The sequence below is a fragment of the Esox lucius genome, chromosome 12, assembly GCF_011004845.1.
Source record: "Esox lucius isolate fEsoLuc1 chromosome 12, fEsoLuc1.pri, whole genome shotgun sequence".
NCBI lineage: Eukaryota > Metazoa > Chordata > Actinopteri > Esociformes > Esocidae > Esox > Esox lucius.
Window position 1 is genome coordinate 10739042 of NC_047580.1, and position 13596 is coordinate 10752637.

The 13596-nt window shown below is 43.7% G+C and overlaps 1 protein-coding gene across 1 annotated transcript; it reads right to left on the minus strand.

Annotated features, from left to right (window-relative positions):
* Positions 1-3916: 3916 nt before the first annotated feature.
* On the minus strand, positions 3917-5756 carry bhlhe23 (basic helix-loop-helix family, member e23). Its single transcript, XM_010875848.3, has one exon. It carries the CDS (start codon positions 5406-5408, stop codon positions 4731-4733), a length of 678 nt encoding a protein of 225 aa, XP_010874150.1. The 5' UTR covers positions 5409-5756; the 3' UTR covers positions 3917-4730.
* Between the last annotated feature and the right edge of the window lie 7840 nt (positions 5757-13596).

The window sequence follows — 13596 nt, forward strand, 5'->3', positions numbered from 1 at the left end:
CATCCTCTGTCAAGACCACTGGCCAAGGGAGGGAGGGAGGGAGGGAGGAAGAGGAGGAGAAGAGAATGGCGTCTATAGAAGAGGGAGGGAGGGAGCGAGAGGGGTCAGGGGAAGTGACAGGGTGCAAGAGCGCCTTTTTATTTCAGGGTGATTGAGGACATCCGACTGTGACCGCCGTCAGATGGAGATACAGTGACATGGGGGAAGGCCAGTGGAGACCAGCCCTGCGAGACGACCTAGAATCCCTCCCAGAACAGTGCTACCATGAGCAACACCGGCGACGGATACGGAGTGGCTCCGGTACGTTTCTCTGTGCCCCGCTCCAGTCCCCTCCTTCTCTTCAGGCCAAGCCCGGCCCCTGCTACAAAGTCTGGGCTTTACAATGCGCTGTGTCAGGTGCCTTGTGGCGATAGGCAAAAACGCTTTGCTCCAATGCCATGTTCTGAAGCTTTGAGTGCGTAGCCCCTCCCCCCCGCACCCTCCCTCCTCCGTCCTGCACCAGTCTGATGAGGGTAACGAATGAGAAGGCCCGGAACCTTCCCACCGCATCCGAGGCAACGTCGCCCTGAATCACATGGCTCCTCGGAACCGACTGACTCGGCCGCTCATCGCTTCCGACAAGGCGGGGCTGGGAGGGACGAGCGCCGTGATGTCATAGAGGAAGGGGGAATACTCGGTGGGGGACGGCAGCTGATGCTGGGGGGTGGGGGGGGGGTCCTTCCAGAGGTACCGCGGGCACAACAAATCGGAGACATCAGCGTTTCCCTTCCTCGTTCTTCTGCGCTCCTATTCTCTTTCTCTCTCTGCTGTCTGGCCCTCCACGTATAGAATCAGACATACGTAAACCTACCACCCCACCCCAGTCCATCCACACACACACACACACACACACAGACACAGACATATATACAAACAGACACACACAGACACACAAACAATCACAAACCCATAAACACACACACAAAGCCACAGACATGTCTACACACACACACACACACACGTCTGTCTCTTTTGTTTCTGCCATCTTTTTCCCCTTCCCCCACTAGATTCCACCCAAACACCCCTGTTTCCAGTGTCAGTTGGCATCGAACTGTTTTGCTTCCCTGAACAGATCTGAACAAAAACCTGCGTAGCATTTTGTTGGAGCGCACCCCCATCCCCAACGCCTCGATAACCCTCCACAGCATTTGCTGTTTGTCTCCCATGTAGGCCTCCGGTATTCGTGTGTGTGCTCGTGCGACCGCGTGAGTTCTTCACATATACAAGTGTGATAAAGAGTGCCGCAATGTACATCCGACACATAGTCGGCACTCCGTAAGAACTTAATTAGAGAAAACAGTGCTGTCAGAAGCATTAAGGGGAGGTTGGCACTTAAGGGCATATGTTTTTACTACTGTACCATGGGGTTGTGGAAAAGCACACGAAAAAAACATACCTCAAAGCTCCCGGCCCCGCTAATGAAATCACTCCCACTGAGAACACAATGTTTTCAGACACCAGAGATGCAGCTTAGTCCTGTGCACTAGATTGGACACAGTTGTTCAGGCATTTGTGTTGAGTTGCGTGTTGTTCTATATAACGTCACGCTGGACATATGGGCGCATTCCGAATGTGTGTGTGTGTGTGTAGGTGCCAACAGGATATGGCTGTGTATATGTTTAAGTATGCAATTAATTTGTTCAGGGACGTTAGGAGTCAAGATTAAAACATTTAATCATCGGTCCGTTATTATGATTCTGATATAATTTTGGAATGCCACAAGACTGAACTAATGAATTGCAGTTTATAAACTACTTCTAAATCATTGACAATTAGCACACCCTTTGTAAAGAGGCATGGTTTTATTGTTGGGTTTGTTTGTCCTCAATATACTTTTAGTTTCAAGGGCAATATTCTATTCCATTTGGAATGTTGAAACATATATATTTAAAATAATTAATTCAAAATATATGTTTCCTTATAGGCACTTAAAAATGGCACACCTCAAAATAGGGTCTCTGGGGTCAAGAACTCACACCAATACAGTTTACACAGTTAAGTCACCCGTTTTCAAACTATAGTGCTAACTGAAGTTTGTCAAGTCGAACATCAAGAGCGGTATCAAGTAATAAACCATACAGTTTACGGTACAGACCTCCGTCCAAAAAGACAACAGTTTAATCCAAGAAAATTAGCGGAAGTGGAGAGTGATTGAGATTGAGACCGAGGCTATGGCCCCGGTCTCAACGTTTGTCATAACGAATCCGCCGTCGTCTGCCTGTCTCGCGGGGCTGCTGAGAAGTCATAAGTCATCGGAATGCCAATTTGAGATGCCAGGGTGGCATGCTGTTATGACATCCATCTAAACTGTGAGAGAGTGGCTGGGGCAATACCCTCAGAACCTGACAGACAGGCGGCATGATTGAGAGATATAAGATCGTCGGATTCCGAATATATTAATTAATCTAGTCTTATGTTTTAGGTTTTAGCCTGGTAGCCTTGTCCTAACTCCTCGATAAATGAATAATTTCGTTTTACTCGTGCGTAAATGGTGGTAAAGCGCAGTCATCGCTCAGGCTGACTGAAAAAGATGTTTGAGCAACTGAACTTTTACTGAAATGAAAGAAAACAAATATATATTTAGTTTATATCTACACTGATGAGAGTAGTGAATAATGTTGTAGGTCACATGAAACTAAAACGTGTGGTTTGAACAATAGTAAACGAAAATAATTAAACATTCTATGTTTGAATCCAATTCACAGTGGTAAAAAATATATACCCTGTCTTTTTATTGATAAAATACAATAATTAATCCAAAATCAATCGATTTCTGAATAGAATGTTGCTATTTATTGGTTTTCTGTATGCCTGTGATTTTTTCCATTAACTCAAAACAGGCCTACAGTTAATCTGTTTGAATTGTTAAATCACTATATTTCCTGCAGTTGATATGGCGAGAGCTAGACAGTCGTAGGCCTGTCTCTCAGATAAGGATTAAACTATATTCCGCGTAATAGTGAATTCCCTGCAATTGCTTGCCCTGCAAATCAAAACTGCCCCTCTGTAACGTTCATCGAATTAAGGCGATGAGGGAGACAGGAGTTGAAATCGTCTTAATAACCGGGTCGGGTTTGGAGAAACCTCGGAGAGGCCTTGCAATCACCCAAATACCGGGCGACAGGTCCTGGGCGCCTGGGGCGGCTCTTGCGCCCTTCCCTTCAGCGCCACCGACCCCTCAGCATGCCGGCGGGCCCCACCAGCCAGACCGGGTCGTTTATTAAGATATAAATGTAGCTTCATGTCAAAGGGTTTCTAATGGGGGAGAAATAGAGCGGAGCACTCAAAAAAGTTTCAAAGTCGTTGTATGGAACCAATTCATTCAGGACAGAGGATTGACGGATAGCCCTATAGGGTTGTCAATGTCAACTAGTTAATAAACGCCAATAGAATGAGAGCAGTTTCTAATTGCTGTGGCATTTTGAAAATGTATTTTTTAGAAAGCCTATGCGTTGTGAATAAGGGAGAAGTGAAAATAACTTTTGTTTGATCATTTATAATAGCCATGAGTAACTGATTCTTAAATCAGAATGGGTTGCCTTTTCACAATCACTTGATTTCTCTTTTGGTCTTCCTTAATCTAGGCCAAATCCAAAATCTGGAAGAGGGATACCTGAAGCCGGACTAGGCTAAATTAGGCAACAAACAGTTTTACCAAACTGCACTACGGAACAATGTGTGACAAATTCGCAATTCTGATAATGATTAAATTAATTAGTGAATTTGATTCAGAATCAGCTGACCAGTTTCCCAAAAAAACAAAAAATACAATATATCCGTTCAGTGTAAAGTTAAAAACAATGAATATATGCATTTGTGAATGTGTCGTGGTTGTGTGAAACTAAGCTCAAGTAAGACAACACAATAAATCATGATCGAGCATAGATATATGTTTTATTAATAAAGACATATAAACAATATATGAAATTCCTGTTGCAACACAACCAAATGCTTTGTCTGTCTAGGCTGTTTTGAAAACCAATAGCCTACAATAGCAGTACTTTGATCAAGTAGTTGTCCACAGTTGTACAATAGCCTACAATCATGTGAATTGTGCAATAACAAAACCAAAATCCTCAATACATCTTTTTAAAAATATATTACATCATACACTAGTGTTTCCCCACATAGCATTATTTTAAAATAAGGGACAGTTCATTCATAAACGACAGTGCTGAAACAAATGTTAATCGAAGTGGAACTCAGGAACGTGTTCTCCTCAGCTCTCTTCTTATTTTATGTGTAGCTGAATGTTGCATAGTACACAGAAATAGGAAATTCTGATCGTTTAAATCCTTTGCAAAGGATACCGTTTTTATAGCCACACGTGTCGAACTGTCAATACATGGTTAGACATTGTCACAACAATTCATTCACATTCCTTAAACTCCAATGAGAGCATTTGGGTAAATGAAAACACTTAAGTTTAAACAGCGATTGGTCGGTTCCAACTCCAACATTAATCTAGCATTAGTAAACACCAGTGTTGTTTTTCATGTTTTTTTTGGTAAATCTGGATGAAACATCGCAGCAGTTATTTAAACATAGCTTAGGATTTACGCATTAGACTTTACGCAGTAGCCTAGTCCCTTTTCCAATGTATTCAAAAAACTACAGAGTGGGAGAAAGAAAGAGATAGAGATCAACATGGATGGAACTGGGTTAAGTTCAGGTATATACAAATAACGATATCAAGGCTTGTCGTTATGGTGCTTGAAGAGACTCGCAGGTGTCCCCGAGTATTTCTCCGCGCAGGTTGCGAGTGCTGAGCCAGTGAAGGGATATACAGCCGCCTGTCCAAAGGGTGCAAGGGCGGTGGGGATAGGCGAGGTGATGCTCTGTCCCTGGTTAAGATAAGCCACCAGCCGCCTCATCTCCTCCAGAGCCTGAGCCTGCATGAGTATATAGTTCTTGGCCAGGAGGAGAGTGGCTATTTTGGAGAGTTTTCTCACCGACGGGCTGTGTGCATACGGGATCACAGAGCGCAGGCCATCCAGTGCGTCGTTCAGGTCGTGCATCCGTCTCCTCTCGCGCGCATTGATGCTAAGGCGCAGCGACCGCTGCTCCTTGGGCTTCTTGGAAAGGGGACCACCGTGTTTGTCATCGTCGAAGCCCGAGCCTCTCTTTCGGGGGTCCAGAGGGTCAAAGCCGTCGTCGTCATCGCTGGTCTGCTCCCCTCCGCTCTCGTTCGACTTGCCGGTCTGGCCAGAGAGGAAGTCGGCCGCCGGTGTTAGAGGGTAGCGCCCTCCAGCACTTCCATTTACCTGGCCAGGTCCGAAGCCGAAAGCGGACTGACCGTAGCGCTGCGTCAGGTCCAGTAGGGTGTCGTTGCTGATAGATTTCAGCAGGTTCTCTTCCCCGGCATTCATTTTCTCTTCCAAAAATAAGGACTAAACAAGATGCAGTTCGGTGGAAACTTAACGTATCCTATGTCCTCTCCGTTGTTTTTGTGTAGAGAGTACACGCACACTCTACCCGAATCCTTGTCAACACACTTTTTCTCTGTGGCTGTTGAGAACAGTTGCAGGGAATGGACTTGGCCTCTTGGTCCTATTCAGTCCCTCTTTACGTTCCCACTGCGCGCATTAACGTTTACGAACACTTCTCTAATTTAGTGTTTTGCGAAGAGACCTTAATAAACGTGCGTAGACCGGCCTGGGTGAGAGACTGGAGCGCGTGCCTCCGTGCAGGGTTCCTCGCGTGCGTCTTGCCCTCGCCCTGGGCAGATTGTGACTCGCGCTACTTCCCACTCGCGCGTTAGTAGCGCGAGGCCCGTCGGGATTATCTATCTGTCCAATCAGAGACGCGTTTTAATTACTAGGGTAGATAGCTGGTATGGTCCAAATTTCAATAAGAATAATGATAATTGCAACACAAACTGACACAAATATATTTTGCGTATAATGTTTAGCCTGTGTGCAGCTTTAGATAATAACAAACCTGGTGGGCACCCTTTCATTGTCCTAATAAAATACCGAAAACCCCTAGTTAAGACTATTAGAAAACATATAATTTAGCTTTATCGGAAGTTTACATGATCGTAATGTTATTCATATACTACGCAAATGTTCGAATTTATAATTAAATGTACCTTATGGGAATTACATTCAACTTAAAATTCTAAATGTTTCCAGATATATAATATACGAACCTCTTATTCATGTAAATGAAGCGCTAATAAAGGAGATTTCATCTTCAAATATGCATCGCTCATCTTACTGCATGTTGATACGTAGGGTTTGCATATTAACATACAAATATAATGCATGTCAAATGATTTATAGCATGTGTAGACTACATGACAATATATGTCTGGCTGTACTGCCTTTTTCCACAACAGAAAGAAGTGAAATTGTACTTGATTGAATTTTCTTTCCAGTAGACGAAACGGTAAATGGATGAATAGCCTAGCCAACAATAGCTTACATGAGATCCACGGTGAAGCTAGCAGATACATTTTTCACAACGAATGGGGATCTTTTAGGAGTATGGACAACTCAGTGACGCTTTGGCCAGAAAGAGGGGAAAGCAAGAGAGTGAACAAGCGAGCGAGGTAGAGAGGACGAGAGAGAGGATCCGCGAGCCGGACCCGCTGGGTAGTAGCCTATTAATCGCGTATTCTGGCCGGGCCCCAGAATCAAGGCTTTCGGAGGAAGCAAGGCCCAAGGCGGAGTGGGTCGTAATGCACATTAGCAGTATCAACACCAAATGTGCGTAGGCTACTCAAAGCGACTACTGCGACTGGGAAAGACACGGAAGACATAGTATAGCCTAACTGGATTTAAGGGATAGGCCTATATCGAGGTTTTGTTATTTATACTTTTAATTCAGTTACTAAATAATTATGGAAATCATTATTTAAAGTAATGGTAGCTGGTCAAATGTAGTCTTTGGGGTTTAAGTCTGGTTTGGATTTAACTTGATAAAAAGCCATCGAATTATACATTGATTGATCTAGAAGTCTCCTATTCCATCACTTCCCAAGAATGCCTGCTGAAGCACGGCTTTCGGGGGCCATTGGCCAGCTTCTAGTTGGGAATGAAAACACTGCCACCTTCTGTGCAAAATGACGCATTACACTACGATTGATTTTTTAGCACTGTCAAAAGCTTTGTGTTACTAAAATATTTTTGGGTGAAGAAATGTTCGGACTTCAAAATCTGTTCATGACTGTTCAGACTTTTGACCAGTTCATATGTATTATGAGCACGTTAAGACAACCATAAAATCATACATAAAATCTACATGGTTGATTCTACAACTCTAGGCAGGTTGGCCCTGAAAACTACAAGCCACAGTGTCTTGAACCCACTGTGAAATTTGGTGGAGCATCGGTGATGATCTGGAGATGCTTCAGCAAGGCTGGAATCGGGCAGATTTGTCTTTGTGAAGGATGCATGAATCAAGCCAAGTACAAGGTTATCCTAGAAGAACACCTGCTTCCTTCTGCTCGGACAATGCTCCATGCCACACAGCCAGGTCAATCAAGGTGTGGATGGAGGACCACCAGATAAAGACCCTGTCATTGCCAGCCCAATCTCCAGACCTGAACCCCATTGAAAACTTCTGGAATTTGATCAAGAAGATGGATGGTCACAAGCCATCAAACAAAGCAGAGCTACTTGAATTTTAGTGCTTGAAATTCAGGAGTGGCATGAAGTCGCCCAACAGCAATGTGATAGACTGGTGGAGAACATGCCAAGACACATGAAAGCTGTGATTCAAAATCAGGGTTATTCCACCAAATATTGATTTCTGAACTCTTCCTAGTATTTAGTATTTTGTTGTTGAAAAATGAATATACATTTGTTTTCTTTGCATTAATTGAGGTCTGAAAACAATGCATATTTCTTTGGTTATTTTGACCAGTTGTTATTTTCTACAAATAAGTACTCTAAATGATAATGTTTCTATTTGGAATTTGGGAGTAATGTTGTCAGTAGTTTATAGAATAAAACTGTTCATTTTACTCAAACACATACCTATGAATAGTAAAAACAGAGAAACTGATAATTTTGCAGTGGTCTTTTTTCCAGAGCTGTATGTAAATATAAGTATATCAAAAATATTTTATTTCAATTCTCTGTATGCAGCTTTGACCAGGCCATACTTTCTCAGGATTCAGGACAATAGTTTTTCCTTGCACTGTGCATTTGGTTATACTTTTGCCTATAAACTGCAGTGGCATATTGAAATAATACATTTATTTTCAAGGTCTTCAGAGTTAACTGCATTTGCGGTTTTGTCTTTGGGGATTCTTGACTTTCCATTTTCTTAATCCGTTGATTATAACTTTTTTATTTCTCTGCTTTACATAAAGTGTCATGAAGTTTGGAATTTGTCAAGCAAGAATCTCATGTTTTTAGAGACCTCTTGCAACCCTTTTCCTTCCAGCAAGACTAGATTTTACTTTCCCCAGTTTTTTCCTCCAGTATCTCATCTTTTTTCCAGATGTTTCTGGTATCTAACTGGATATAATTATATAATTATTTTATTTCTATATGCCTGTGACCTCTGTGCTGTGTTCTGTGGCACCTTAAAAAAATACTACTTGAAATCTTGTCCACACCTCATTCTCTAGTTTGCAATGAAAAGATAAATGCACAAACAGCGATTAAATGTAGTCTTAGTAGCTTGTCTAAAATTCATAAAATAATATTTTTCATTTCTTTTCATTTCCCCCACAGTTTAGTTTGTGATAGAAATGACGCTTCTGTAGTTGTTGGAGAAAAATGTCAGTTTGCTTAAAAAGCAAATGGCTAGTATTCAAGCAATCATATAGGTTGTACTAAATACATATTATATTCAGAACTCTATCACCTTTTCAATAAATTATAGCCTGTTTGAAAATGACTGGCACTATACACAAATTATATTTACCTTGCTTTTTCTTCAATTTCAGGACAACACATCTGACATTGCATTTCACTGCAGCCATGTGCTTCAATGTCAAAATGAGAATAAGATGTGCTGTGTGGTGGAAATTACACAAATACCAAGAGACAGGTATATTTTATGCAAAGAACAAAATAAAAACCATACTGACAGTAAATATTGAATTGAGTTTATGCATTTTTATATTTCTCGTTTGGTTTAACAAAATATAATCTATATTTTTGACTCATCAAAATAGTCATAGTCACTTGCAAAAGGACATGAAATTGTAGGATATTGTCTCTGACTACTTTAAAAGCCTGCTGGTGGCAGCCCGCAAATTGCAAACATTGGTGTTATACCATGTCAAACCATACATAGTGGGATTGTGCACCCTTTAATTTATATTACCCTTCTTTATACAGAGAAATCAACTTAGACAAAGATCTCTTTTGCAGATAAGCCCTGCATTACAAAAAATGACAGTAAAGATTATTTATATCACATTGAAATGTTACAGGCACTAAACTGCTTAACTTAAGATCATACTTAATGGTGTAGGGCAAAATATTCAAAAGCAGTTTTATCTAATTATGAATTGTCCCACATATTCAATGCTATGCAGTCTTGAGATTGTGTTTGGTAACTTCTGTTCCTTCAACCAGTTTTGTCTGTTAGATAGTCAGGACGTTTACACATGATAGCCCAAAACATCAACCAATGTCTGGTCCTTCTAGAGGTCAGTGACTCTCAGCCAACGGAAATAAGACGTTTGTGAAAATGTGCTCCAGTGATAAAATACATATACATTGGAGGGACAAGTATTTGATACACTGCTGATTTTGCAGGTTTTCCTACTTACAAAACATGTAGAGGGCTGTAATTTTTATCATAGGTACAGTTCAACTGTGAGAGATGGAATCTAAAACAAAAATCCAGAAAATCCCATTGTATTATTTTTAAGTAATTAATTTGCATTTTATTGCATGAAATAAGTATTTGATCACCTACCAAACAGTAAGAATTCTGGCTCTCACAGACCTGTTAGTTTTTCTTTAAGAAGCCCTCCTGTTCTCCACTCATTACCTGTATTAACTGCACCTGTTTGAACTCATTACCTGTATAAAAGACACCTGTCCACACACTCAATCAAACAGACACCAACCTCTCCACAATGACCAAGACCAGAGAGCTGTGTAAGGACATCAGGGATAAAATTGTAGACCTGGGATGGTCTACAGGACAATAGGCAAACAGCTTGGTGAGAAGGCCACAACTGTTGTTGCAATTATTAGAAAATGGAAGAAGTTCAATATGACGGTCAATCTCCCTCGGTCTGGGGCTCCATGCAAGATCTCACCTTGTGGGGCATCAATGATCATGAGGAAGGTGAGGGTTCAGCCCAGAACAACACGACAGGACCTGGTCAATGACCTGATGAGAGCTGGTACCACATTCTCAAAGAAAACCATTAGTAACACACTACGCCGTCATGGATTAAAATCCTGCAGCGCACGCAAGGTCCCCCTTCTCAAGCCAGCGCATGTCCAGGCCCGTCTGAAGTTTGCCAATGACCATCTGGATGATCCAGAGGAGGAATGGGAGAAGGTCATGTGGTCTGATGAGACAAAAATAGAGCTTTTTGGTCTGAACTCCACTCGCCGTGTTTGGAGAAAGAAGAAGGATGAGTACAACCCCAAGAACACCATCCCAAACATGAAGCATGGAGGTGGAAACATAATTCTTTGAGGATGCTTTTCTGCAAAGGGGACAGGACGAATGCACCGTATTGAGGGGAGGATGGATCGAGCCATGTATCGCGAGATCTTGGCCAACAACCTCCTTCCCTCAGTAAGAGCATTGAAGATGGGTCGTGGCTGGGTCTTCTAGCATGATAACAACCCGAAACACACAGCCAGGGCAACTAAGGAGTGGCTCCGTAAGAAGCATCTCAAGGTCCTAGAGTGGCCTAGCCAGTCTTCAGACTTGAACCCAATAGAAAATCTTTGGAGGGAGCTGAAATTCTGTATAACCCAGCGACAGCCCCGAAACCTGAAGGATCTGGAGAAGGTCTGTATGGAGGAGTGGGCCAAAATCCCTGCTGCAGTGTGTGCAAACCTGGTCAAGAACTACAGGAAACGTATGATCTCTGTAATTGCAAACAAAGGTTTCTGTACCAAATATTAATTTCTGCTTTTCTGATGTATCAAATACTTGTCATGCAATAAAATGCAAATTAATTACTTGTTTTAGTCTCTGTCACTCACAGTTGAAGAGTACATATGATATAAATGACAGACTTCTACGTGCTTTGTAAGTGGGAAAACCTGCAAAATCGGCAGTGTATCAAATACTTGTTCTCCCCACTGTATAGCATGTCACCATGATCAAGTAGGGACATAAAAGTTGCTTGCACTGTATTTTTTCTGATTTGACGTGATAGACACGATTTGTCCTTATAAAATAAAAACATTTTAGACTTAAGCTTCTTAACAATTTTTTCATTTAACTAAATACCAAGGTATTAGATCGACACACAACATTTTCGATACACAACATTTTCGATGAAATAAAAATGTTGGGTAGTAAACACTAGGTTATGTTACCTAGAAAATAACATACTTAGTTTTATATGTGTTTAGTACCACAATCAGTAAGTGCATTTTGGAACAGTTAGATATCTGATTGCAAGGTGTGCAACAGCGTGTTCAAGAGAGGGAGTGTGACGGTACGAGTGCGTTAAGTTGAGGCTAAAAAGAAAGAAAAACTAAAATGAGGAATAACGATTAATAGTTGCTCCGGACATCGCCACCGGCCAGCGCCCCAGGTTCGAGGAGCAGGCCAATCCGGATGGCGAGCATGGAAGTCAGCTGTCAGGGAGCGTTTACAGATGTCCACCGGCCGGGCCCAGCTGCATTCCTCAGGGCCTTAATCCGCCCAGTCCAGCAGGTATTGGACCGGACCCCACCGCAGCCGGCAGTCCAGGATTGGACTTCAGAGTTCAGAAATCAATATTTGGTGGAATAACCCTGATTTTGAATCACAGCTTTCATGTGTCTTGGCATGTTCTCCACCAGTCTATCACATTGCTGTTGGGCGACTTCATGCCGGTGCAAGACAGGACATAGGGCCTCAAAGTCCTCCCCATAACCAGGCCACCAATACTTCTCTCTGAGCACTTCCAGGGTCTGACTGATGCCCAGATGGCCTGTCGCTGGCAGGTGTGCACCCAGGTCACCAGCTGGCCCGCATTCTTTGGGGGACCTAGGTCTTGTCCGGGGGTCTCCTTGCCTTCTGAATTTCTTGTCACTGTAACAGGAGACAGGACCCACGATGTAGGAGGGCGGTATAATGGGCATGTCCTTAGGGAGGTCAGCCCGCCGGTCGTGTAGACCTTGGTTCCCAGGTGGGTACATCAGGGTGAACTGGAAATCCTCAAAGAAGAGGGTCCAGCGAGCCTGGGGGGGGGTGGGGCACCGCGCTGCCCTGACATACTCGATGGTCCGGTTCGCATGCTGCTGGGAGAGTTTCCCTGCCTCGAACTCATGCGTCTACCTGGACTGTGAATGGCTTGAGGGGATCAGGGTGCTTGAGGAGAGGAGCGGTGGTGAACCTGCACTTCGAGAAAAGCCTTTTCTGCGTCTTGGGTCCAGTGGAAACGGTGACGTGAGTGGCGCTGTGATAGTGCTGAAGTCTCAGAAGAACTGGTGGTAGAAGTTGACAAACCTGATTAAGCTCTTCTGGACTGGCCATGACCTCACCTTCTCCACCTTCAGCTCTTCCATCCGCACTCCCTCCAGAGTGATGTAGTATCTGAGGAAGGTGTGTGTTAGGGGTGTGGAAAACACAACGTACAGGTGGACATTGCAGGACAGCACCGTTGTAGGCCACGTGTTCCGGGAATGTTGGGTAGTAAATCTAGATGTCATTGAGGTAAACCATTACGTACCTCCCAAACATATCCCGGAACACCTCGATAAGGAAAGCCAGGCCCACTGGTTAAGCCGTACGGCATCACGCGATACTCATACTGGCCCAATGCCGTGCTGAACGGATATGCACAAGGATGTATGCGCTCCGGAGGTCCAGCTTGGTCAAGACGCCAGCCCCCCGCCACCATTCGGAATCTCAGGGCATCCCCCCTGCCTCAATAGCAAAAGCCGCTCACCCCCATCCCTACCCACAGCAGGGTGGCAAAAATGGCACGGAATTGCGCCATGAACCGGGAGAACACCCTCAGTTCCCCAGACCCGCTATCCCACAATGCCGTTGCCCATTCAAGGGTGCGCCCAGCGAGAAGGGAGATTATCGCGGTATCCTTCTCATAGTCAGGTCCCTGAAATACAATTTGCATTGTAGAAGGAAACCGCGACAACCCTCCGGATTGCCATCATATTTCTCAGGCAGGGCTCTACGGAGTTCCCTCTCCTGGGCACGGCTGGACTCCACACGAGAGAGAGGAGGAGGTACCGCCGCTCCGGCATGCTCAACAGGGCTCTCCTCTCACGGTCGTGCTGCCAGGTGAGACATAATTTCGCTGAGAGCTGTAACTAATATGGCGATCTGTCCCTCCATGGCACAGAGTCTGTCCTCGACTCCGGGACATGTCCAGGAAGTCCGGACTCCCCACCATGCCCGCCCTGACGGGACGTATGGTGAGGATAGGGAACGAAAAAATAACTA